Source organism: Scyliorhinus torazame, chromosome 12 (genome assembly GCF_047496885.1).
Source record: "Scyliorhinus torazame isolate Kashiwa2021f chromosome 12, sScyTor2.1, whole genome shotgun sequence".
Lineage (NCBI taxonomy): Eukaryota > Metazoa > Chordata > Chondrichthyes > Carcharhiniformes > Scyliorhinidae > Scyliorhinus > Scyliorhinus torazame.
In genome coordinates, this window is record NC_092718.1 from 41,884,843 (window position 1) to 41,912,677 (window position 27,835).

The following is a 27,835-nucleotide window of genomic DNA, read 5'->3' on the forward strand; positions in this document are numbered from 1 at the left end:
GATTCACCACCCTCTGGCTGAAGAAATTCCTCCTAATTTCTGTTTTAAAGGATCGTTCCTTTAGTCTGAGATTGTGTCCTCAGCTTCTAGTTATTCCTACAAGTGGAAGCATCCTCTCCACGTCCACTCTATCCAGGCCTAGCAGCATCCTGTAAGTTTCAATATGCTCCCCCTCATCCTTCTAAACTCCAAAGAGTACAGACCCAGAATCCTCAACTGTTCCTCATCCGACAAGCTCTTCATTCCAGGGATCATTCTTGTGAACCTCCTCTGGACCCTTTCCAAGGCCAGCACATCCTTCCTTAGATACAGGGCCCAAAACTGCTCACAGTTATCCAAATGGGGTCTGACCAGAGCCTTATACAGCCTTAGTACATCCCTGGTCTTGTATTCTAGACCAGGGATTCTAGACACCGTCCCCACTATTGCTGTTATCTTCAATCATCTTTACTCACTCCAGTCCATACACGTTTGCCCCATTGCTGTCACCCTTCCATCCTTGATACTCAGTTTTACCCCTATTGCTGCAGCCCTTCCATCCTTGTTACTCAGTTTTACCCCTATTGCTGCAGCCCTTCCATCCTTGTTACTCACTTTTACCCCTATTGCTGTAGCCCTTCCATCCTTGTTACTCACTTTTTGCCCCTATTGCCCCTACGATTATCCAGCTGCTTCCCTTCAGGCGGAGGGCAAAAGAAAGTAGAGCGCGTGCGCTGCCCTGCTGCGGATGAAGCCGCCGGCTCCGGGTGCTGCGGCCGGCCGGAGCATCGCCGCGCGTGTTTTGTGTGTGCGTGTGCGCGCGCGGCCGGCAAAGAGTCCGCACAGTGAGTGAAGGCGGAGGCGCTGGAGCTGCGGCAGACCAGAGAAACGCGGGGGGGAGGGGGGGGGGAAGAGAAAAGGAAGAGTTTCAGGGTTGAGGGCTTCTAGCATGAGAAAAGAAACTGTGGATTAAATGGCGACTTTCCAAGGGAGAACTTGTGGTGGGACTGCACTGGTGGCTCTGCTGCTTCCAATTTCAGGTGAGTTGGTTTTGCTGTGGTTTATTTGTTGCCGCCGCTGATTTGGATGAAGAGGAGCTTTTGATGTCCGGAGTGACCAGTGTCCCCCCCCCCCCCCCGACCTCTTGGTTCTCCGGCCCATTGTAGCCGGGGGCCACTTACCCGCTAAACAGCAGAGAGTGGAGGTTTGGGGATGAGGAAAGTGGTCTGTTGTTTGTATGAAATGGTTTTACTGAGTGAAAGGGGAGAGAGAGGAGGAGGGGGATTACTCATCTCTGCAGCCACTTCATGGCCGGCCGTGTCCACACACACACCGGCTTTTGTGTTGTCCACTTCCAGGGCGCCTCGTCCCCACAATGTTGCAAACAAAAGTTGCCCAGTCGTCCTCTCGCTACAAAATGTTTCTGGCTGCAACATTGTATCGCCTCGTGCCCCCACGTGTATTTATTTATTTCTCTTTTGCTTCTCCCATTCACTTTGAGATGAGAGTGAATCTCTCTTTCTCTCTCTTCCCCCCCCCCCCCCCCCCCATAACTCAGCGTGGGGTCTCCGGCCACGCTGACTCCTCTTCCTTCAGACTTTTCCCCCCCATTTTTTTATTCAGTTAAAACTGTTTGAACTTAAACAAAAAACGAATATATATATTTCTCACACACCAATTGATCTCCGCTGTGAGGTGACTTTGATGCACATCACTGAATATTTGTCAACATTGCCTTTTAAATTGATGCGCAGTATCAAATCTGTTGCTGACCTAACGTGTTTTTAAAAAATGCGCTCCAGCTTCTTAAACCTCCTTTTTTTGTTTTTAGTTTGAGGAATTGCAAACAAAAAGACAAAGTTTCTCTCTTTCCCCCCCCCCCCCCCCCCCAAGTGTGTTGGTGGGGTCTCCTGTCGCGTTACATTGTCCCTAACGGAAGGATTCATTTGCATCCCAGAACCTGAACTGATTAATTCAAGTCGGGGGGTTTTGAAGGGAGGGGGTAGGGGGGAGGGGGGGAGAGAATGTATACAGATTTGTATTGATGGAGAGAATTGATCAATTGATGAGACTGCTTCTCGATCACGTCGTGCAAATTCACTCGGGACCTCTAACCGATCCCCATCCGCTGTCACCATAATACTGACAAATATACGACAAATTAAAAATACGTTACATCTCTGGGGCACCCCCATCCTCTCCTCTCCCTGGGACCCCTAGACACGCACATCGATTTCCCCATATAAAGGTAGTGACTATAGACTGCAGCTTTTGAAGCCTTACATTGTCAACTTCCCCCTAAACCGGTGCTTGCATTTTGAGTGGCAAAATCGAAGCACTGTTTGCCCAAGATAGAATGAAAATTAATTGTTTTGAATGAAAATTAATTGTTTTGCCCGTTCACAGGGGCATTATCCAATCCGTCAGCGCGATTTGAGTCGATTGTCAGGCTCAAGAAATTTCTGAAAGCTTCTTTCCCCAAAAATATATATACACATCTTGCCGAATGTTTGTTTGATCCAAAACTGGAAGTAATCAGTTCTTGACACGTGGTTTGACGAGTTTTTTTTAGACGAGGAGAGTTGAAAACTCTGAAAGGTACGGTGGCGAGAGCTTATTGATACACAAGGACAGCCTGTTGCTAATGATTTCTCGTAAAATCAGACTTTTACGACGTCGCCTGTTCAGACTCCTTTTTTGACAAGCTTGTAAAATTAGCGAGCATCTTGTGCGAAGTCCGCCCTGTGTATAGCAACCGGTTGCAACTTCGAGTTGGAGCAAGTCTTTTCATCGACTTGGTGTTTAGAATCAAAATAATAACAGGCGTTTACAAGAGTGCGCCCCTTTTAATTCGGATCTTAATTGAGTTTTCTGCCCCATATAAAAGCTCAATAAAAGGTTACCACCATTGTAATGCGCCCCTGCAGTGATTTTAACACCGAATGCTTCGGTGTACTGGCTCTTCGATTTGTTTGAATTAATTAGTATTCTTGGATTAGTTTCTCTTCTCTCCCCTGCCGCCCCAGGTTTGGAGATTCAGCGCATAGTGCTATCCAGCTTCTCCCGCACAGAGCGAGGCTGGAGTTGTTTTAATTGCTTTCTCAATACGGTCGCTCACACATTTTTGATGAGAGAATTTTTCGTTCCCTAGTCCCAATTAAATATATAATACATAGATGCAGAATTTTGATTTTCCCCAGTTTGAAGTTTTGATTTTAAATTTGTGTTTTACCCTTGGCTCCTGATAGCTCCTTCCTGCAAGTCTTTTAAGAGCTGAGACCAATAAGCTATGGTTGATGCGAAAAGCTATGTTGCAGCATTATAAACAAGTGTCTTGAGTCTAAAACATATAGCCAGAAACTCTGCCAGTTTGTCCATGTGACTAAAACATTTTTTTTAAAGTCAGTGATTTGGTATGGCAAGGATGCCAATTCAGTATTTAAATTAATCACCTAATTGACTTTTATTTGTTGAGATGCGGCGAGTGGAAGAGAAACACAGAAGATGAGAAATGAGTGGAAGAGAAAATCTCCCACAGGAATAACATTTGCAATCTAGGTAGACAGTCTTCAAACTTTTGGGTCTCGACATAGTTGAACCATTGACATTTTTGCCAGAATTGTCCATAAGGAACATCATTTGTGAACTTTGGTTGTGCAGACTTTGGGGTTTCCAGATGGTTATATAAGATTTTCCTTGAGATTATAGACTGCAGATTGCGATGAGCTGGTTGTGGCTGAAGGCCTTTATAGTGGACAAGATTAAAATCCTGTTTTAGAATTTGAGGATGAGGATAATCCACAAATTCAAGGGTCTGGAGTGAGGATCTATTGTAAAGAAGTTTTCACTGTGGCGTTTTTATAAGAATCAGGATCAGGAGTAACAGGTTGATGTGGAGCATTCCTGAATCTATGTTAAGGTTGGAGAGGATGGGCTTATTTCCATTAGAATTTAGAAGAGTGAAGGGTGACTTGGTTGAAGTATAGAAGATCCTGAATTGTATTGATAAGGTAGGTACAGAAATGATGATCCCTCTTGTGGGTGAGTCCAGAACTGGAGGGTACTTTTGCTGGGGGTCTCCTTTATAGGACAGAGATGAGGAGGATTTTTTTCCACCTTGAGGGTTGTACGACTTTGGAACTTTTTGCCTCAAAATGGTGGAGGAGGAGGGTTACTGAATATTTTTAAGGCAGAAGTAGCTAGATTCTTGTTGCGTAAGGGGATCAAAGGTGAGCGGGGGTGGATGGGAATGTGGAACTCCACACAAACAGATCAGCCACGGGGTTCTTATTGAATGGAGGAGGGGGCTCGAGGTGCCAAATGGCCTAGTTTTGCTCCTATTTCATATGTCCACATGTATTTTAGAATGTTTAATCAAACATTTGTATGCCCAATGGAAATATCGATTTCATCTTCTGACCATTCAAATTGAGGCAAAAAGAAATATTCCTAATTAGTAGGCGTATATCATTCAGCATAGCTCTCTCTGACAAAATGCACTGCTTCTTGTAGCCTTGATGCTCTTGTGTGAGCCGCTTGTTACCTGGTTCAGGTTTTATGTATAAAAAACTTTACTTAGTCAAAATATGAATATTCAAGGTCTTGTTAAATTTGAAATTATTTGTATCATGTTTTCCAGGTATTTGGTGCTTTACTGAGCTTTTTTTCACGAGAGAGCCCCAGGATGTTATTGCCCTGCGGAAAGACCCTGTGGTTCTTGATTGCCAGGTTCGTGGAGAACTTCCAATTACCATTGTCTGGCTGAAAAATGGACTGAAATTAGTGGATAGTGAGCGAATATACGTCTTATCAAATGGATCTCTTTACATCACTGAGGTTGAACATCGTAAAGGAGAGCGATCAGACGAAGGCTACTATGAATGTTTGGCTCAAAACAAGTATGGGGCCATTCTGAGTCAGAAATCCTATCTCTCTGTGGCCAGTAAGTATTTCTTTCTTTTGGTACATTTAAACTGACCACTTTTCCCAAGGCAAATGTCATCTTTAACAAACAGTAATTCAGGATAGTAGGATTCTAGACACTTTGGTCAGGTAAGAGCAAAGGATGTTTATGGAGTTTGGTAATTAAGAACAACCAGGTTGAGCTTTTGGGAAACCTAGGGCAGGATTTTTCTGATGGTGGAGCTTCCCGCGAGACACCTGAAGAATCAGAAGAGAATGTACCTCACCGATCATAGCAGCCTCACAGCCATTTAACATTCCTGAACATTAATTGACTGGAGGCTTCTGGTAGCTTCTGCAGCTCACTTTCCAGACAACCTGATTGACCATTTAGCGCTCGTCCCAGCAGTGCCAGTTTCTAGATTCTAAGACCAGTAATCCAGGATTGGGTGCTTTTTTCGATTCGTTCATGGGACATGGGCGTCGCTGACTGGCTGGGCCAGCATTTATTGCCCCATCCCTAATTGCCCTTACTGTGTACGTTACACGACACACATCTGCATTTGTATAATCTGTAAGTCTAATGGAGTGACTTGTAGAGTTGTAAACGAACATGCCAACCTTAAATGGGGTTGAGGTTTGTTCATCAGAGTTACATGCAGTACCCATCTTTTGTTGAAGCAAATCATTCTAACATGACTTATAACAGCAAGGGAGAATGGTTGCTTTTCAAATGTTAGTTATATTTTCATTTCTAATGGAAAATGAATCCAAGTCATATTTGTTTATACATTCTGAAACATGAAAATCAAAACGTTGGGGTAAATTCCCAACCTGATGTTTTGCATCACGTGGGCAGCAGGCATCCCAGGCATTGGGTTTCAGCTGTTGTGATTTCTGTGTTCACTATTTCTCGTGAAGTTGTAATGTGTGTGTTAAGGAAGCATTTATAATTTTGCTGTTAATAGTAAATGGTAAAGTTTTGTGCTTCCTTGGGTGACCAAGGAGTTCAAAGTTATTGAATCTTAATCCTGACCAAAAACCTGCTCTTGCTTCCTTTCATGTGGACGGCATCCAGATTTTCCTGCCAATTTTCAAAGCAGTTTCTCATTCTGTCGATATAGCTACTTCATCTCAAATTTAAACATTGAGTCTGCTTTATTAGATGCTATGGTTTTTCTGTTATACTGAAAAATGTATTTAATTCCAGGAAATTGATCCAAAATGGTAATTTGTGAGCATGACACACAGTCATTGTTTAGGATTGTGATAGAGAACTTTGATCTGTTATAAGCCGATTACATTCATTGTTTCGAGTCATGTGGTGTTATCGCCAGCACCAGTATTCAGCAATACTTGTGTGGTGCTTTTGAGAAAATCAAAAGTCTAAAGGCAGATATTGCTTAGATGCAAAGTAAATAATGGGAACATGGTTATAGAAAGACCGTCTGAAGCTTTGTAACAGCCTTATTCAATACAAATCATGTAATCTTATTTCTGATGCATATTTATCAGGCTTGCATAAGATTATCGTTAAAATTTCATTCCTTTTAAAACTTCAAACGCTTGAAATTTAGCTTGTGCACTTGTATCAGTTCTTTAGGACTTGAGAGTAATTCTGTTGTTGCTGATATAATTAGGTAATTTTATTTCTTAATTTAATAAAACTGTTACAGGCCATGGTCATCTGAGTTGAAAGGTAATATCTATTTTTGGCATTTTTATGATCGTACACCTAAAAGTCTATTAAACGTCTTCAACAGCTTTGCTTAAGTTACACAGAATTAGAAAACCTCAGGTTTGATCCCTGGTCTAGCTAATTTAGCTGGTCTCAAAATAGCTGAGGTTACTGGCTAGTTGTTTAGAGATACTGGTGGAAAGTGAGGACATGATTGGGTTGGTTGTGATGCCTGTCATAGGTGTTAAGTTCTCACTTGCAGAGAGATCACTTCAGGGAGATGTTTCAGGGTTGTTGGCACCTGTGGACCCTTTCTCCAGCATCATCAACTTCAGGTGCCTATTAAGAGGAGAAAAAAATAAACTAACAATGCTCATTGATCATAATATAGAATGTAGATTAACTCAAACATTTAAAAAGTTTAAAAAGGCTTTATCATATGTTTGCAATTTATATATCCTGATTAATCACGTTTTTATATTATTGCATTTTACAAACTGGTTGTTGGATGTTGAAAAATCAGTGCCATGTATCACTATGTAATATCTTAGACTGATGTTTCCAAGCGTGTTCTTGTATTTGTTTAATGAAAATACTTTCTTCATGTTTGCAGTCATACGCACAACATTCAAACAAGCAGTGAAATGGTATTTTTAGTTTGAAAAGAAAATGCATTTCGAATCCGGGTCAGCAGTGGGATGGTGGAATTTTCTTTTCAGCATACTGGTTTTTTAAATGCATTTGTCAGTAAGGTTATCCTTCATCACAGATGTGTAACGTCTGGTATAACATTTAAAGCTCTGATTTAATCCATACAAGAACTGTTGGGCATGAACACACTGGGAGGTGTCACTGATTCCAAAGTTAGAAACTAAAAGCTGATACTTGCACCATGGTCGAGAAATTGATTATTCATGTGCAAATTAAGAATTCTTTGGGTTAAAAGGTTAGAGGCAATGCAGGATGAGGTTTAGCCCTGTGATAAAGAGCAGATGACCCTTATTCATTGTCCATAGCTTTCATGTTGTTCCTCCACAAAGTTCGTGATTGCCAGGAATTGTTCTTAAGGAATGCAGGGAATCGTATGCCTTGCCTTTAGTGTTACTGTGGAGCCTTATCACATAAGGACATCACAGCAGGTCTTTAGGGACAGTTTCGAGCTCTGAAACCCTTAAGGCTCTGTTTTCTGGTGTTCGTCCATGCAGAAAGGAATTTAGCTAATTTTGCTTTCTTGAGTTCCCTTAAAGTAACTTTGAATACCAGCGTTAAGGAAATTATTAAGATATAAAAAGGACTGTACATTTAATAGATTTTTCTTGTAACTAGGAGACAATAGGAAGTTCTTTTCACTGCTGTTGTGTTCTTTGTGGGGCACCCTGCTGGGAAAAATGCTATCTAAACAATTGAAGGCCCATATGGGGTTCTTCAGGTCTGAGTAAGATCACAAGTGAAAAGTCTTTTGCTACTGATAAGGAGTATGCTCAGAGTGAAGAAGTGATTTCATTTTTCCTTTTAAATAATTCTGGTTGTATTTTAAGAGGATACTAGTGTTTTTCTCAAACTCCAGATAATTACTTTAGAATGTGTTAGTCAGTTCTCAGACTCTGATAAATGCAAACTAGTAATTGTACTTCTGGTGGAGGAAAGGGCTTTGCGTTTCTGGAGAATTATGAAGTTTAAGTTGCCTCAGCGTTCCATTCTTCAGTATTGTAATTTTCAAAGGAAGAATATATTTGGATATAATAAGCAAAGTTTTGGTTTGTAGAAGCAGCAGCTTATCTTTTTTTTGACAATCCTCTTAAGGGGTCTTCACTCTCTTGTAAACCAATCTCGGTGCAATTCAGTTTTTTCTTGTGACGTGAATCACTTTGACATGTTCCTGTTGAGATTAATTAATTGCTCTACTTTGGAGATAACCTGTTCGAGTGCTCTCCAACACTTCGCTGATGGGTTCTACACATTTTACCATTCACAAAGCAACACAAGTGCATTAGTTTTATCTACAGCTTTGTGCATTTCTGCTTCACCTACACCTGTTTTGATAATGCTTGGCTGCCTAAGCACCTTTGCCACCTGTGAGTATGGATATTGCCATTAATATATCCATACATTGACTTACTTTGCAGTAAGTGCATGATAAAACTGCTCTGATGAGAACGGGCTGAACTGCAAAACTCTTTTCTCTGTTTCCTTTACCTATGAGTCCTGTATTAGTGTCAAACTCATGAAGACATTTCCTTACTTTTCCTTCCATTGCGGTGATTACTGAATACTTTAACATCTACTGTTATGCTTTGTTATTACCAGCAGTTATATTATGGTTATTAATCTATTGTGTTGAAACTGTAGGCGATACATGCTCCCTGTGGTTTTTTTAAAAAAAACGGTTAGCTTTACCTCTGTACTGGAAGTTCTATCCAGAAGCCCATGAAATTTGCACATACCTGAGAATTGGAGAGTGGGTGAAGTAAGTGATGGGGATGGGGCTGTATCTCCCGACCACATTGCCACCTTTTCTTGTTGATTAGCATCCTGCCAAAAGTTTCCAATGTGACTAAGTGTCTAAATTGTAGTGCTTTATTGCAAGGCAACTCGCTGAAGCGCAGGATAGTTCTGGTCCTGCAATTGTTTTACTGTCTAATACTCCGAGGAGCCAGTGAAAAGAATTCATTCTGGTCCCTTTGTCTGTTCTGATTATCCTAAATAAAAGGGATCTTTTTTCTTTGCTTCTGTTTGTGCAGGGATTCTAAAGTCTCCATAATTTAACAGCTGGACCTATTGATTATGTGCAGGACAATCAAGGTGATGAAGAGGAACTAGGAAAAAACCTCATAATATGAATTGGGACACATTACTTTTAAAAGATTTAGGAGAGACAAATGTTTGAAGTAACACTCAGTTACTTTACAAGAATAAAATTGATGTGAAATGTGAAAAGTTGGACATTTGAATGGCAGCTTAAGTCTGCTTTCCAAATTGCTCTGCCCCTTGAGTGTCAGAAGGGAATTTTTGACACATCCATGCTATTGTAACATAGGATAAAGAAAACAGTTGCCTAGTCCCCAGTGTGTAGAAGGGATTTTTAACACAGAAGCATTCAACTCTGGGTAATCCAGGATTCTCCCTGAAGGAGCAGCTCATGCAGCACATCCTAATGGGTTTTCTGTTTTATCCACATTCTTGTTGCAGCCTATAACTTCATGCATTCATTGGTGTAATCAAATTACCTTTTACCATGTTGTGGAAGATGGCTTTTCTAAACCTAATTTGAAAGCGTTAGAAGCTGAACAACAAGCACACAACACAAATTAACACAGTTTTCGTTTCATTGTTTATCACCATGTTTGAATCGTTCACTTTAACAGTCTTTATACAAAGTGAAGGAAAGATTTGCATTTAAGCAGCACCTTTACCTCAGCATCCCTCGGCACTTTTCAGCCAATGAAATATGACCACTGCTGTAAATGTACGAAATCCGGCAGCCAATTTACACACAGTAAGCTCCACACACAACTGTGTGATAATGACCAGCTCATCTGTCTTTGAGATGCTGATTGAGGGAGAAGTATTGACCAGGACTCTGGGGTTTATGCCCCTGCTCCTCTTTGAAATGATGCCATGGGATATTTCACATCCAACTGAGAGAATAGATGGGCTTTGGTTAAATGGTTTATCCAAAAGAAGACACACCTGGTCATACAGTGCAGTACTGTGGAGTGCTATGCTGTCAGCCTCTGTTTTTGTTCTCCAGTCCTAGAGTGGGACTTGAACCCACAACCTTGTGACTTGGGTGAGAGTTTTGCCAAGTTTAAAAAAAATTCATTCATGGGATGTGGGTGATGCTGGCTGTGCCAGCATTTATTACCCATCTCTAATTGCCCTTGAGGGGTCAGTTAAGAGTCAACCACATTGCTGTGGGTCTGGAGTCACATGTAGGCCTGACCGGTTAAGGATGGCAGACTTCCTTCCCTGAAGGGCATTAGTGAACCATTGGATTTTTACAACAATCGACAATGTTGTTTCATGGTCATCATTAGACTTTAATTCCAGATTTTTGTTGAATTCAAATTCTGCCATCTGCCCAGGTGGGATTTGAACCTGGGTCCCCAGAGCATTACCCTGGGTCTCTGGTTTACTAGTCCAGTGACGATACCTCTATGCCACCGCCTCCCGAAGTGAGCAGCAGGATGGTTGACTCTTAAATGTTCACTGAAATGGCTTAGCAAACCACCCAAGGCAACTAGGGATAGGGAGCAAAAACTGGCCCAGCCAGCCATGCCCACATTACATGCATGAATATAATTTTAAAAAACTTAGGATGCCTAAGGTAACCTTGTTCCCACTGGTACCCTGCCTGAAAACCGCTAACTCTGCATAGACCAGACCAGGAATGGGATATTTCTTGTTGAGCCATGGTGGGAGTGTAGGCTTGGTATATGACCTATTCCCTGGTAGATATCTTGAATTTGACATGAAGCACAAGTTGAGATTGGAAATTTCCATTTGGAGTATGAGGGCATTCAAGTCCACCAGAGACTCAACTGGTTGAGAGTGTCCCACATGTGCTGAGCAGGTCTCACATTTAATGCTCCTTCTGCACGGACAATGCAGCTCAGTCAGGAGGCAGTAGGGACTGTTAAAACTGACTTGCCTCGATTAGGAAAGAGAACAAAGTCGTCAGGGTTTCCTTCTGGATCAATACCTCAGTCTTTGCTGGAATTGTATGTGCGGGGGAGCATTGTTTTCATGTCTCCTTGAATCAGATATCCCGGTGTCACTCAATGTCCAATATCACATGTGAAAAATGGCCACAAGAGTGAGACATCAGTGGGTGTCCCAACAGTTGTGATGCTGTACCCTAGAAAAGAGTGGCTTCAGAAGGAAATTGATGAAGAGCAAATATATTTCTGGGGATGGTTGTTGAGTGTGGGGGCATGGTTGTTGGGTGGGGGGGAGGGGGCTTTCGAGCCTGCTCCGCCATTCATGGCTGATCATCAAATTCAATACCCTGAACCTTCCTTCCACCGCCCGCCACCCCCCCCCCCCCCCCCCCCCCCCAATATCCCTTGATCCCTTTAGCTCCAGAAGCTATATCTAATTATTTCTTGAAATCGCGCAACATTTTGGCTTCAACTACAATTCCACAGATTCACCACTCCAGGTGAAGGAATTTCTCCTCACTTCAGTCCTTAAAGGTTTACCCCCTATCCTCAAACTATGACCCCTAGTTCTGGCCCTCCCCCACCATCGGGAATATTCTTTCTGAATCTACCCTGTCTAATCCTGTTAGAATTTTATAAGTTTCTATGAGTTCCCCTATCACTCTTCTAAACTCCCATGAATATAATCCTAACCGACTTGGTCTCTCCACATATAACAGTCCCATGATTCCAGGAATCATACTGCTCAACCTTTGCTTCACTCCCTCAATAGCAAAAACATCCTTCCCCTGATAAGGATACCAAAACTGCACAATCCTCTTGGTGTGGCCTAACCAATGCCCTATACAATTGCAGTGCAACGTTCATTTTCCTATACTTAATTTCTCTTGCTATGAAGGCCAACATACCATTTGCCTTCTTTACTTCCTGCTGTACCTGCATGCTTACTTTCAGCGGCTGTTGCACAAGGACTGCAAGATCTTGCTGAGTATCCACCTCTCTCAATTTACACCCATTCAAATAAGTTTTGTTTTTGACATAAGGTAGGGATTTACTTTTAAATCCACAACTAAAGTGGGTGGCATAGTGTGCTCTGAGATCTGGTTAGGGATAAAATCCCACTTTGGGATTAAAGGAGGCTACCTAGTGAGTTGTAAAAGCTGAATAGGAAATGAGTTTGGGACAGATCATTGTGGAGGCTGGTATTCATCTCAAATCTGTCTGAACTGTGGTACTACCTGGCTGTACAAGGAAAGCATATGGATGGAGGATATTGGAAAAAACCTTCTGTGCTCCAGGAGGGTTCGACTTGCCAGTGTTGGCTAAAGTGTACCAGTTGAGGCGGAGTAGGCAGAACCTCTAAATTTATTTTAATAAAGGGTTGCAAGAGTGCCCAATGGAAATGATCAGGAAAGGAAATTGAATGGACACTTGCAGGGTTTCGAGCCAGGGTATGGGACTGAGTGGATTGCTCCACAGAGAGTTAGAATGGACTCTTGGACAGTCTGGCTCCTGAGCTCTTCCGAATTGTTTTGTTTTTTTAAATAAATTTAGAGTACCCAGTTCTTTTTTTTTTCCAATTAAGGGCAATTTAGTGTGGCCAATCCATCGACCCTGCGCATCATTTTTGTGTTGTGGGGCTGAGACTCATGCAGACACGCTGAGAATGTGCAAACTCCACACAGTGACCTGGAGCCGGGATCAAACCCGGGTCCTCGTCATCGTGAGGCAGCAGTGCTGCCGTTTGTGTTTTCAAGTGAGGGACTTGTCTTATCACAACACAAATTGACTTTTCCTATTGGGTAGTTGCTCGCAACTTCCTAGCACAACTTCCAACCACTTCCAGTCCTGACTATAATCCAACTTCTATCTTGGGTGGAGAATTGTCCGTTTCAGTTTAGTTGTAAAAATGTTTGAAGTGCCCAATGCTTTTTTTTCCCAATTAAAGGTCCATTTAGCTTGGCCAATCCACCGACCCTGCTTCCTTTGGTTGTGGGGGTGAGACCCACGCAGACATTGGGAGAATGTGCAAACTCCACACGGACGGTGACCCGGGGCTGGAATCAAACCCGGGACCTCGGCGCTGTGAGGCAGCAGTGGTAACTAAGCTGCGCAATCGTGCTGCGCAAACCACCCCCCATCCCATTTCAGTTAAGTTGAGTGGGAAGCAAACCAGATGAGTTCTGATGAGACGTTACTGGCCTGAAATATCAACAACTACTCTATCTGCAGATGCTGCCAGACCTGATGAATATTTCCAACGGTAGCACAGTGGTTATCATGGTCGCTTCACAGCTCCAGGGTCCCAGGTTCGATTCCCGGCTTGGGTCAATGTCTGTGTGGAGTCTGCACATTCTCCCCATGTCTGCGTGGGTTTGCTCCGGTTTCCTACCACGGTCCAACGATGTGTAGGTTAGGTGGCCATTGTAAATTGCCCTTCGTGTCCAAAAGGGTTGGTTGGGGTTACTGGGTTGCGGGGATGGGGTGGAGGTGTGGGCTTAGGTGGGGTGCACTTTTCAAGGGCCAGTGCAGACTTGATGGGCCGAATGGCCTCCTTCGGCACTGTAAATTCTATGATTCTATATTAAAAAATTCAGATTGATGTATAGTTTTGGGAGGGCAAAGAAGAAATGGGACATTAAAAGCACTTCCCAGTTATGTTTAGTTAAGTACTTCGTTTCATTAAATGACTGCATATCTGTTGCGTGGAATTGAGTTTAAAAATCTGTTACTTTGTGTTGTATGACTTGTTCAGTTTTGGCGCTGATGAAGGTGCCATGCTGTGCAAGAGGGCTGTGAAACAATGGTTGTTTTGAATTAAATAGTTGATACAAGTTGAATACTTTGAACTGGTTTGGAACTGGCAGCACAAAGGTACCAATTGATTTTTAGACTGTTTTACAAAGCAGAGTAAACAAATTGCTGCTGTGTGTGTATGTGATGTGTTTTAATTCAAAGCAGCTGTGTGAGGATGTGCTGCACACTGAATTGGCAGCTGCTATGTAAATGGGGCATTAGATTAAACGTGAAGATGAGCCAGAAGCACCTGCTTGTTGTAATAGCAAATCTGATTATTTCCTTTCGGACAGTAGGACTCATTGGAGGAAACAAACTTTTCCCCCTCCTAGTGGTGGGGGAGAGCAAAACATGAAAACCAACATTAACCTGGTTCCTCTTTTGGTAATTTATTGTTTTATATTGCCTTGCATGATGCTAGTATTGGGAATAAACACGTAATGTACATGAAATATGTTCGGGAAGATGATTAATGCTGAGCCTAACTGAGCCTTTTTATATAATCAACAAAGTGCAATTTATCTGCTAGGTTAGATTTGTTAACCTGTTGCTGTTGGCAATTTGTTTCACTTTTAATGTTTTAAGTAACTGTAGGGTTCTCCATAATGGTGTGTAACCCCCCCGCTTTCCTCTTGTTTTCAAAATTGCAACTGCATCTTCTGGGACTTGAAAGGTTGAGCAACTGGATAGACTGCACTGAGTCTTAGGGGCACATCTCGGTTTCAACACTGGCCTTCTATTCAGCCTCAATTTTAAAAGAGCAGCTTCTGCTTCAGCAGTTTTGCATTTTTCCCTTTTGTCGACTTAAGTAGCTCAAGTTTGATCTTGTGACTCTGAGTCAGAGTGGACCTTCACTAATTTGAATTTGAGTCCAAGTCCCTGAAGTGAATAGCAGGAGAAACTTTCAGTGCAACCTCTGTCCGCCCACCCCTCAATGTAAAAAAGTGAATGGCTCACCCAGCGTCTACCAAGGGTTCTCAAATAACACTGATATTTCTTGACTTACTCGCCCTATTATACCATTGAGACATGGAGAGGTGTTATTCATGCAGAGCATTGCATTGGCTGCTCTTGTCTGGGGGGGTGGGGGGGGGGGGGGGGGTGGTATGCCTGTGAGTGTGTCATGGGGATGGGCATGTGCGTCATGGGCGGGACGAGCATGTGCGTGGGTGTCATGTGTATATGGTGGTGATGGGTGAGTGTTGTGGGGTAGGTGTGCGTGTGTGTGTCGTGGGGGTGCCGAGGGGGGAGGGGTGTAGATGGGCGGGTGTCAACGTAACCTGGTGGAACCCTTTTATATTAAAGATGTATTCCTCCTCACCCCCAGAAACAGTTGTTACTTTTCAGCATCACTGAGTGCTTAATGTGGAGACCGTATGTCACTCACTTTTTAAAACTGGATTTCTTGGGGGATATGAAACTTTTAAAGACTATCTCTCACGTTAGTTTTGACTCTGAACATTTTGGTACCTCTCTCGAAAAGCCCTCACAATTGTTCATTGAGAGCATAAAACACAGTGCCCGGGGGTGGGTGGGGGGCACATGGCGTAGTGGTTAGCACTGCAGGCAACGGCGCTGAGGACCCGGGTTCGAATCCCGGCCCTGGGTCACTGCCCGTGTGGAGTTTGCACATTCTCCCCGTGTCTGCTTGGGTTTCACCCCCGCAACTCAAAGATGTGTAGGTTAGGTGGATTGACCACACTAAAGTGCCCCTTAATTGGGAAAAAGAAATAATTGGGTACTCTAAATTTATTTAAAAAAAACACTCTGCCTGAAGGGACAGTAATATTCACAACACAAAGCAGTGCCATTCACAAATGACTTTGTACAAGTTTATTTTTAGTGAATTTTAAAAACAAGCAGGGTCACCAGAAAGAAAATTAATTCTGTAGAGCATTAAATATCCTTTTTATAGAAACTATTTTTAACCTGGCTGTGTATTTATGTCTTTACCTTTTGGGGGAAGAGGCATTGTTGGTGGACAATGTGGTTAGAACGGTACATTTATTCTTGCTTAATTGAGTTTTATATTTAATAGAATACCTAAATCAATTAAAGAACAGAAGACTTGGGCATCATGAAGCTGTGTGTTGGCCAGCTGTTATAAGTTCATCCCCAAAAGTTGTATTCGGTGTGAATAATGCATATGGGAAAACTTGCGTGATTGGCTGAATGCTGTACCTGATCATTGTAGTCCAACCTAATTAGCTTCGCTCAACTGACAGATATAAGAACAAAGAACAAAGAAATGTACAGCACAGGAACAGGCCCTTCGGCCCTCCAAGCCCGTGCCGACCATACTGCCCGACTAAACTACAATCTTCTACACTTCCTGGGTCCGTATCCTTCTATTCCCATCCTATTCATATATTTGTCAAGATGCCCCTTAAATGTCCCTATCGTCCCTGCTTCCACTACCTCCTCCGGTAGCGAGTTCCAGGTACCCACTACCCTCTGCGTAAAAAACTTGCCTCGTACATCTACTCTAAACCTTGCCCCTCTCACCTTAAACCTATGCCCCCTAGTAATTGACCCCTCTACCCTGGGGAAAAGCCTCTGACTATCCACTCTGGCTATGCCCCTCATAATTTTGTATACCTCTATCAGGTCGCCCCTCAACCTCCTTCGTTCCAGTGAGAACAAACCGAGTTTATTCAATCGCTCCTCATAGCTTATGCCCTCCATACCAGGCAACATTCTGGTAAATCTCTTCTGCACCCTCTCTAAAGCCTCCACATCCTTCTGGTAGTGTGGCGACCAGAATTGAACACTATACTCCAAGTGTGGCCTAACTAAGGTTCTATACAGCTGCAACATGACTTGCCAATTCTTATACTCAATGCCCCGCCAATGAAGGCAAGCATGCCGTATGCCTTCTTGACTACCTTCTCCACCTGTGTTGCCCCTTTCAATGACCTGTGGACCTGTACTCCTAGATCTCTTTGACTTTCAATACTCTTGAGGGTTCTACCATTCACTGTATATTCCCTACCTACATTAGACCTTCCAAAATGCATTACCTCACATTTGTCCGGATTAAACTCCATCTGCCATCTCTCCGCCCAAGTCTCCAGACAATCTAAATCCTGCTGTATCCTCAGACAGTCCTCATCGCTATCCGCAATTCCACCAACCTTTGTGTCGTCTGCAAACTTACTAATCAGACCAGTTACATTTTCCTCCAAATCATTTATATATACTACAAAGAGCAAAGGTCCCAGCACTGATCCCTGTGGAACACCACTGGTCACAGCCCTCCAATTAGAAAAGCATCCCTCCATTGCTACCCTCTGCCTTCTATGGCCTAGCCAGTTCTGTATCCACCTTGCCAGTTCACCCCTGATCCCGTGTGACTTCACCTTTTTGTACTAGTCTACCATGAGGGACCTTGTCAAAGGCCTTACTGAAGTCCATATAGACAACATCTACTGCCCTACCTGCATCAATCATCTTAGTGACCTCCTCGAAAAACTCTATCAAGTTAGTGAGACACGACCTCCCCTTCACAAAACCGTGCTGCCTCTCACTAATACGTCCATTTGCTTCCAAATGGGAGTAGATCCTGTCTCTAAGAATTCTCTCCAGTAATATGGTAGTGCAATTGCACTCCCCAAATGTCGAGGACAATGGAGGGTAAAGTTAGGTTGTGTATCCTCACCACCTCGCCCCGCCAAGAGTGAAATTTGGATGGGTGACCGGATTGAGGGTGTCTCTCCAAAGCTTCCTCTTGACACTGGTGTTTCGGCTGCAACATACATATAAAGGATGACTACATGGCCGAGGTTCCACAGGGCTGCTGTGACCTGTATAAATGTGCTGCTCTCCACACTTCAATCCTGAAGAGACACGGGAAGGGAGGACTGAAAACTCATTTGAAGTGGTGGGTTGGTTTTATTTTGGAATCCAGCCTGCACTAAATAGTGAGACAACATATGGGACCTTTCACCTCCTGGGACTTTGATTTGCATCTCGCCTAGACTAATGGGATGAGAGTCTCCTGCCTTGATGACCAAAAATGGTCAGTCAATTGAGTTTGAGCAGTGTGAACTCAGCTTCTATAGGTGGAAGTCTGTAGTGTGTAACTGTCCAGTTGATGCTTGAGTGCGACTGAAGATTTACTGCTGAATTTACCCCAGGGACTAAGAAGATGGGTAGAATAGGAAATGAAATTTTTCAACGGATGCTGTAAATATAGTCTAGTTAGGATGAGTTAGGAATTTTAGCCTGCATCGAAGCCTGCTGTATCTGACTTGGGAGTCCTTGGAATTGAACCCGCATTTAAAAAGAGTGAAAAAATATCCATTTTGACCAGTAATGACCACATTCGCAAAAAGAGTTCAGTTGGTGTTGGACCAGTGGACGTACCACTAATCTTTTACTGATAGTAAAAATGATAATCAAATCACATTTGGTATCGCCTCCTTACTCTTTTATCATCAGTTTGCAGGTTTTTGTTAAACTGTGCAGAAATGTATGTTCACTTTGGCAGCTTTAAAATTAATCTATTTCCAGTCTGGCTAATTAATATTATAAACATCAGCTCAACAAACGGCTTCTTGTGCCCTGCAATGAATTGTATGGATAAATTGTTTAGAATTTCTTCCCTTGTTGATTTTCTTAAAAAGGTAAAGAATAAATTCTGGTGCATTTTTAGTGTGGGGTTTTGTCAGGCACATGACATTGTATTTTCCGTAGCAGTTTTAAAATGAGTCGAAAAGGTAGCCAGTAGGATACCCAAGAATTAAAATTTAGTAGCCTGGATATCAGGTTACTGTGAATTTCAAACACTGATAGGGTTATTGACATTTAATCAGTGTAACCTTTTGCCCTCAGTAGGAAAAATGGCTTCCGTTTAGAATGTTGACATTTTGACAAAAACGTGAGACATCTGAAGACGGGAATTCATTATGACAACTATGTTTCCGAAACTAGCATTTATGGTTACATAACCAGCACCTTTTTTTATTTTGAGAGCTGCATAACATTGACTTAACAGATAAATAATTTGATGAGTTACTGTACCTGTTTTTAAATTGTGGTTTACACTCCAAGCCCTCTCCATTGTTGGCCTAATAAGTGTAACATAGCCCCGAGGCTATAACTTGTGTTATCACTGCCTCACTTCAATAGCAGTCATTGAGTTTATCTACACAATGACAGGCATTCATCATTTTATGTATAAAGCTTGTGTATGTCATTCAGCCATGGGCAAAAACTGGAAACGTCAAGCTTTGTTAAATCATTCATCGACCTTTCGAGCTGCTTTTTAGTCATCTCTTTCCTACATATTGGAATCTGGCTACAAATGAATTCATAGAAAAATATTAATTAAAGTGGTCTTTGTTTGCTTCCAAACATAAAAAAGCTTCAAATTACTTCAAAGTACTGACTATGTACTGTGGTCAGAATATTCGAATGACAGCCTCACGGCGCTGAGGTCCCAGGTTCGATCCTGGCTCTGGGTCACTGTCCGTGTGGAGCTTGCACACTCTCCCCGTGTTTGCATGGGTTTCACCCCCGCAACTCAAAGATGTGCAGGCTAGGTTGATTGGTCACGCTAAATTGCCCCTTAATTGGAAAAATTAATTGGATACACTAAATTTATAGAAAAAAAGAGAATATTTGAATGAGAGCAGAGGATCTTGCTCTAGTCTCTTTCCTGGTGTGTAACAATGAAACCCGAGTTCTGCCATTATTTAAAATTAAGTGACCATCTGATCCTGATATGCTGGCTGCAGTGTTTGTGTTCCTTCCATATCAAGGTGCGAAGTGGTGCAAAATGTAACTGAACATTGTATTAAATGCACTTAAAAACCACGTCCTGGAAATACTCAGGTCGGGTAGCATCTGTGGAGTGGGAAAGAGTTAATTTATCCACTGACAATTAACCACAACTAATGTCAATTAGGGTAGAATAGTGGATTTCATGATGTGAATTATTTTAACAAAATGCTATAATTGGCCTCTGCTTTGGAAGCATAAAATCCAGTCTCCGGTTTTCTACTTATCTCTTTTAAAGGCTTGGAACCAGTCCCAAGGGGACTGTCCCCTGGTGTCTCTCCCAATGGGCATTCCTTATGTATGAGCTGGTAGGCTGTTCAATTGTGACGTCTCGAGTGATCCTGATCCCTTGCGCAAAATCCACAGTGTTTTTTGATCACTGACCAGAGAAGTAGATTCTGTTTCTATGCCCTCTCTTCCCTCGCCCAGGATTATCAGTAGAAAGGCTGAATTTCTGGTTCATTTAAGCTCCGTTCCACATCTGGGGAAGTTTTTTGGATCGAATCCTTTCAAAAGTAACAACTGCATGTTTCACATTGCATTTTCCTCCACGGTTTCATATGTATGAAGTGAAAAGCAATTTAATTGATTTAATTTATACATTTTAAAAAAAGTGGTGGAATCTTCATTTAGTTTTGATATGGTTTGTATATTTAGAGAGGAGGTGGCTGAGGTTGTTGACATATAAGCTGGAAAATATTGCTGTGTGTGTTCTGGGCAAAATGCACTAGACAGCTGAATGCAGGCTTTTTATTTTGCTAAAGACAATAGTCCTTACTGTAATTGATCTGGCTATTAAAAGCTAATTGATGCCCAAACCTTGTAAATCAATCCTTATTGCGCCTCTGCAAAACTGTAGGACTAACTATTCTTTTGGTCTGTAAAGAACTGCTTCTACACCATAACGGATTTCGGGGATTAGCCTGTAATTAGGCAAAATCTAAAAGTGCACATTGTTAAATGTCTCAAAGATTAAAATGAATTCATTTTAACATTTTTTGATCAAATAAAATTCCCTTCGCTTGAATGGGTATCGGGTTTTAAAGATTTTTTTTTTCCTGGAACAAAAGAGCTGTAGGGAAGTCAGTTCCTTCCCCCTGTGGCAAGACATTGACATCTTAAAATGATGGTATGGCCAGCACAATAACCTGAAAACTTAGGAACAGTCACAAAGCCTTTGCAGGGGCTACCCAATGACCCCTGGGTTCTGGGGCCAGACTATTCATAGGAGAATTTGCTTTGTTATCTTTTGGCAGTGGTCAGTGAACTCTAGCAGGCTTTGCTAACCACCCTAGCAACAAATGATCGTCTCCATCTACTTCTTGATTAATTTAGTTCATTCCACTGGCATATTCATTCCTCCTAGCACCTTTTTCTCTCTGAAAGAATCCATTTTTGAGAAAGTCATTTGAAGTAAGAAAAGGGGTTCTGCTTGATTGAGCTGCTTGTTTTGCAAATGATTTAAAAGTTTTAAAATTGTCAGCGTATCCCATCGACTCGTTCCCGATCAAAAATACATGTTTGGTGCTATGTTGATGGTTGAGGACTGGCATGGTTTGGGCACAGATGGTTTGCCAGCAAAAGAAAAAGTTCACAAATTTTGCCTGACTTACGTGAGGACTGTGTGTTCACTTCTGCCGGTTTGCCACTCCATTCCCCTTGATCACAGCATGCAGTAGGTTTATGGCTATTTGCATATGAAGTGACAAAATGACCCTTTTGAGTCTGTTCCGATTTGTGGAAGTTCAGGCTGCATTCCACTGCAAAATTAGCTCAGTTGGAGTCAGAAAAAAGCAGTGTCTTGAGCTGTTGCAGTGTATGTGCTGGACTTTAGATGTGGTGTTCATAAAGAAAGCAGGTCGCTACAAATCAGAATTTTGGTCTCTGTCCACTGAAGTTTTTCAAATCCGTTTGTAATCGCAGACTCCCTACAGTACAGAAGGAGGCCATTTGGCCCATCAAGTTGCACCGACCCTCTGAAAGAACACCCTACCTAGGCCCACTCCCCTGCCCTATCCCTGTGACCCCACCTAACCTACAGATCTTTGGACACCAGCAATTTAGCATGGATGCGATAAATGGTTATTCGTGATCAGTCAAAATGCTGGACTGCCTCTCTGACAGAACTATTAGGTTTATTAAATCAACTGATTAGGAGAATTACCATTTATGCAAAATAAAAATATAAAACCAGTATTTTGGAATATCTTCTGAACGGAGGCATCACGGTGGCACAGTGGTTAGCACTGTTGCCTCACAGTAACAGGGATTTGGGTTCAATCCAACCTCGGGTGACTGTGTGATGTTTGCATGTTCTCCCTGTGTCTGTGTGGGTTTCCTCCAGGTGCTCCGTTTTCCTCCCACAGTCCAGAGATGTGCAGGTTAGGTGGATTGGCCATACTAAATTGCCCTTGCTGTCCAAAGGCTAGGCGGGGTTACAGAGATAGGACAGTGGATTGGGCCTAAGTGCGGTGCTCTTTCATAGGGTCTGTGCAGATTCGACGGGCCGGATGGCCTCCTGCACTGTAGAGATTCTGTGATTCTATGACCCATGAATATTAAAAAGGCTGATCTGTAATACTTATCTTTTTGGTAGGAGTTGAGCACTCTAATTAATATCAACAAATCATTTCCGATATCCATCTCTTGTTTAAAGCAATTTGTATGTTTATTTTCTAAAAATTTAAATTTTATAATTAACTGTTTTGTAATTCAGATTCTGAGCTGTGAAGATGCCCCTTGTGTTTTACAGAAACCTGTGGGGTTTTTTACTACTCGATGAGATCATTATTAAATGCTTCATTTTCCATGTTGCTCAGCTGTCCAAAGAAGGTGATCCATTAAACTATTGGTCTATGCTGATTTTGTTGATCTCAGTTCCTTTATTTGTGAGTCATTGTAGCTGGCCTCAATCAGAAAGGGGGGAATCAACCAAGCTCCCTGTTCCTTTCCAGTAACTTAACCTGTTAGAAAGTATAAATTATCCAGCGTTTCTTTTCTTCCATATTTGTTAAAGATTCATCATTATAGCCTGGAGCTAATTCTAATCTTTTATTTGGATGTTATAATCTTGTATGTGGGTGAGGCCGGTATCGGGTCCAGTTGTCGGGGCTCCTCATCATCAAATGAAATGAAAATTAAATGAAAATCGCTTATTGTCACAAGTACGCTTCAATGAAGTTACTGTGAAACGCCCCTAATCGCCACATTCCGGCGCCTGTTCGGGGAGGCTGGTATGGGAATTGAACTGTGCTTACTGGCCTGCCTGGGTCTGCTTTAAAAGCCAGCTATTTAGCCCAGTGTGCTAAACCAGCCCCAGTGCACCCAAATTGTGCACTGACACTGTCTAGGATCACATGAAGAATGACAACATGGACAAAGTACCGAACGGCTATGCACCTAGAACCAGATCCAGCTGGAGTTGGCATCTTTAGGGGAGGAGGAATGTTATCCAAGCCACTGCTTGTGGTTTTTTTTTAGGACTAATTGATTAAATTTGAGAATGTAATGGATCAAAACACCAGTAAAAGTCCAGAATGGAAGCCGACTTTGACTCACTCAATCAATGTAAACCTAAAGACGCTAATTATTAAGGCACATAAACACAGGTTAAAAGTATTTACAACATTGTTAAAGATCTGATCTAATAAAAATTAAATTTGGGGTTATTATGTCAATATAAGCCAACCGCATTGAATATATGATTTATAAATTCTATTAGAAAATGTAGGTAAATCATCCAGTCATTCTTTCAGTTTAAAAAAAAATCTTTGATTCATGATTGTGAGTAAATAATGAAAATTCTTTTGATGTTCAATGTAGATGTTGGCCAAGTATATACATATTATACACGATCATTACATTGCATTTTACAGTTTTTCTTTAGAGGCCCATGTTGAATGATCACAGATGTGGTTTCGTGTAGCATTGATGAAGTTGATGTTTTGCTTAGTGTCCAAACTAATGCTGATGTATTTTATTGATCTTCACAGATGGCAGATAAGCAAGTTGCCTTTTCCCCCTTTGTTAAGCCTGAATAAACCACAATGGCAATGTGTGCTACTTGTTCACTGGTTTAGAAATGGTCGGTTGTCAATGATTAATTTCTCATTTTGTGACTTTTCTGGAGGGGGGGGGGCGGTGAAAGAACTTTGAATTGAATAATGCTTGCTGGATGTATCGTGTCTGAGCATGACCAAGAAAAGTTTCAGTTGGGCACGATCGTATGAATCTTTTATTTTTAAAAGCAAGAATTTGCTGTTGAAGTGAATTGCTTATTTTAAGGATCTCACTTCCTGCCACTTGCTTATCCAATTGGTTTCCACTTTGGGGGGGGGGGGGAGGCGGAGGCGGAGAAGGAGAAGGGAGGCTGACATGTTACTGCTGAAAGCACTGGTTTTGGATTTAAGGAACAATCTATCAGCAGTGTCATTTGTCAGCTCTGAAGTACTGTGGCAGCAGATAGTTTCTTTCTCTCTGATGTAGGTTTCACTCGAGCAAAACTTATGAGCTGCTGAGGAAAGAGACGCTAGCCTTTCCTTCCAGTGGACCTAATGAGCATTAAAAGGCAGATCCAACCATTTAACCTCCTGCCTTTTGTTTGAGTGAGCATGACAAGCAGCTCTAGATGAAATATGATCTACAATAAGTTCTTTTCCTGCAACATTTTTCAACAGTGTATTCTTTATTTGGCTTGTATACGCTGTTCACCAATAATGATTAAAGATGATTTAGATTGTGGTTCTGAAAATTTTTAATTTCTGGTTATGGTACAGCAGTGTGATGTCTTATTACAATATTTTGGGGTTTAATTTTGTTAAATTCCTCTGCTTATCCATTTTCCTAGAATATAGTTCTGCAGTTGCCCTCGTTGCTCCTTGTTGGCAGCTTTTAATGTTGGGCGACTTAGCTGTGTTGCGCCCAAGATAAAAATGCTAACTGATGGATAGCGATGTGGAACGGACAACAGACCTGTTTTTCTCTCTCTAACCTTTGTAGCCGTCGCCCTAATACTGGATTAGCCAATAGGGCAGACTGGGGATTAGATGTTAATTTTTAAAAAAACTTGCTTTCTAGCAAGTTGGTTGATGAATAACTATAAATAATGGAAGTTTTGTTTATACCTGAGTTAGAGGGAAAAGCACAAACAAAAGACGGGCAGAACGTTCATCATTGTCACCTAACATTGTGCAATAATGAGACAGTGATGCATTTCCTATTTTTGACTCCGAGATGAAAGCTACTAGATGAAAGCGGTAATTACTAACCACTAAATGGTCTTAAATAGAAAATGCTTTTTAAATTAGCTAAATCCATTGTCCTGTTCTCATTCAGAGCAAAGCTCCAGTTACTGTTTTTCAATATGCACACACTCAGGACTCAGCAGGCTTACCTGCTGAATGTGCCGTGTTCTTGATTGAGGACAGTGACTCGAGCAGTTGACTTACAAATGATGCAAATCTCCACTTTGCCTACTTAAGTTGCTTTATCATTGATGAGGACAATGTTGCGTGATTTAACCCTGCAATTGATGCATAAAAATCTGATCTAATTTATCCAATCTCGACAATTTCAACCTCGAAGAAGCGTTATTTCCTGCCAGCGGAGAAGTGACACGAGAAAATGTTCATTATGGAATTTTAAGGGCACAGAATAAAGTCATTCAGACCATCATGTCTGAGCAGGTTTAGGTCAATGCAGTTTGCAAACAAATGATATTGACCAGCATCTATCTAATTGCCTGGATTTGAGGAATAAATTGTGGATCACATTTGGCACTCAATTGACGTTTGTCTTAATTTTGGAAGAGCCGAGACTTCCGGGTGCGGCGATGACCAGCTAAGTCGCACGTTTCGGCAGCTCCCAGTGGAACGGACTTTTGGGCTCTTAATAGGAGCCCCAACGGCAATTTTAACGGCTAAAAACACTGTGCGGTAATCCAGAAGGGAATCCCCCCTGGACACTGATGGAAAAAAGAGAGGAAGGTGGCCGGATTGCGGTGGATCCTCTAGAGCAGCGGCCAGGAAGGCAGGCACAAAGCAAGATGGCGTCGGAAGGAGGCAGTTTAATATGGGGTCCTGACCAACAAGAGTTCCTGCGGTGTTGCGTGGAAGAACTCAAAAAGGAGATGAAGAAGGAGCTGTTGGCCCCGATATTACAAGCGATTGAGGGGCGAAAGGAGGAACAAAAGACCCAGGAACAGGAGCTTCGGGTCGTGAAGGCAAAGGCTGCTGAGAATGAGGACGACATACAGGGCCTGGTGGTGAAAACTGAGATGCACGAGGCACAACACAAAAGGTGTGTGGAAAGGCTGGAGGTGCTGGAGAATAATGCGAGGAGGAAGAATTTAAGGATTCCTGGTCTTCCCGAAGGTGTAGAAGGGGCGGACGTCGGGGCATATGTGAGCACGATGCTGCACTCGTTAATGGGATCGGAGGCCCCGACGGGTCCGCTGGAGGTGGAGGGAGCCTATCGAGTTATGGCGCGAAGACCGAGGGCTGGAGAAATTCCTCGAGCCATAGTGGTGAGATTTCTCCGATATAAGGACAGAGAGATGGTCCTCAGATGGGCAAAGAAAACTCGAAGCAGTAGGTGGGAGAACGCGGTGATCCGCGTATATCAAGATTGGAGTACGGAGGTGGCGAGAAGGAGGGCAAGCTTTAATCGGGCCAAGGCGGTGCTGCACAAACGGAAGATTAAATTTTGAATGCTGCAAACGGCAAGACTGTGGGTCACACATCAAGGGAAACACCACTACTTCGAAACGGCAGATGAGGCGTGGACATTTATTGTCGAGGAGAAACTGGAGTGAGCGGGCCATAAAAAGAACGTTTGGGACAAAGTGAATATGTGGGATGAAGGGGGGGAAAGAGGGAAGAGATGACTTCCCAAGTTGTTAATCCTGCGACCCTGTAACTTTTCTCTCTTCCCCATGTCGTGGGGGAGGGAGGATGAGGAGTTGAGGGCGCCGGCCATTGGGGGCGGGGCCAAAAGGGAAGCGCGGGCTTTGTTCCCGCGCTATGGTAATCACGGCGGGAACAGGGAAGCAGGAAGGAGGGGGCCTTGCACAGTGTGAGCCGAGGTCACGGGGGGGGGGGAGCCGAGGTCAGCCAGAGTTTGCTGACTTTTGGGAGCAACATGGGGGGTGCAATTACGCTAGTTTGGGATCTGGGGGGCGGGGGGGGGGGTTAATTGGGTTGCTGCTGCTGGGGAGAAGGGGGAGCTGGTATGGGGGGGGGGGTTGTCGGGGCGGGGGGGCGCCGCTTGGGGGAGATACGGCTACGTGGGAACCGGGTGAGGAGCTGGATTGGAAAAGGAGATGGCTAGTCGTCAAGGGTGGGGGGGGTAGGAAGCCCCCCAACTCGGCTGATCACGTGGAACGTGAGAGGGCTGAACGGGCCGATAAAGAGGGCACGGGTACTCGCACACCTAAAGAAACTTAAGGCAGATGTGGTTATGCTTCAGGAGACGCATCTGAAGCTGACAGATCCGGTCAGACTACGCAAAGGATGGGTGGGGCAGGTGTTACATTCGGGGCTAGACGCAAAAAACAGGGGGGTGGCCATACTAGTGGGGAAGCGGGTAATGTTTGAGTCAAAGACTATAGTGGCGGATAGTGGGGGCAGATACGTGATGGTGAGTGGTAAATTGCAAGGGGAGGCGGGTGGTATTAGTGAACGTGTATGCCCCGAACTGGGATGATGCCAACTTTATGAGGCGTATGTTAGGATGAATCCTGGACCTAGAAGTGGGGAAGTTGATAATGGGTGGAGATTTTAATACGGTGCTGGACCCAGGGCTGGACAGATCAAGGTCCAGGACCGGAAGGAGGCCGGCTGCAGCTAGGGTGCTTAAGGACTTTATGGAGCAGATGGGAGGAGTAGACCCCTGGAGATTTAGTAGACCTAGGATTAAGGAGTTTTCGTTTTTCTCCTATGTCCACAAAGTTTATTCACGGATAGACTTTTTTGTTCTGGGAAGGGCACTGATCCCAAAGGTGACGGGGACGGAGTACACGGCTATAGCCATTTCGGATCAT

General features: G+C 42.9%; 1 protein-coding gene across 2 annotated transcripts in view; it reads left to right on the plus strand.

The window, feature by feature from the left end:
- Positions 1-827: 827 nt before the first annotated feature.
- Positions 828-27,835, plus strand: part of LOC140387534 (protogenin-like) — a 189,615-nt gene continuing 162,607 nt past the window's right edge. For both annotated transcript variants that reach the window (XM_072470756.1, XM_072470757.1), the window contains exons 1-2: positions 828-1,019; positions 4,619-4,921. In XM_072470756.1, coding sequence (XP_072326857.1) covers positions 953-1,019; positions 4,619-4,921 — 370 coding nt within the window. In that variant the 5' untranslated portion in view covers positions 828-952. The remainder of the gene's footprint in view (positions 1,020-4,618; positions 4,922-27,835) is intronic.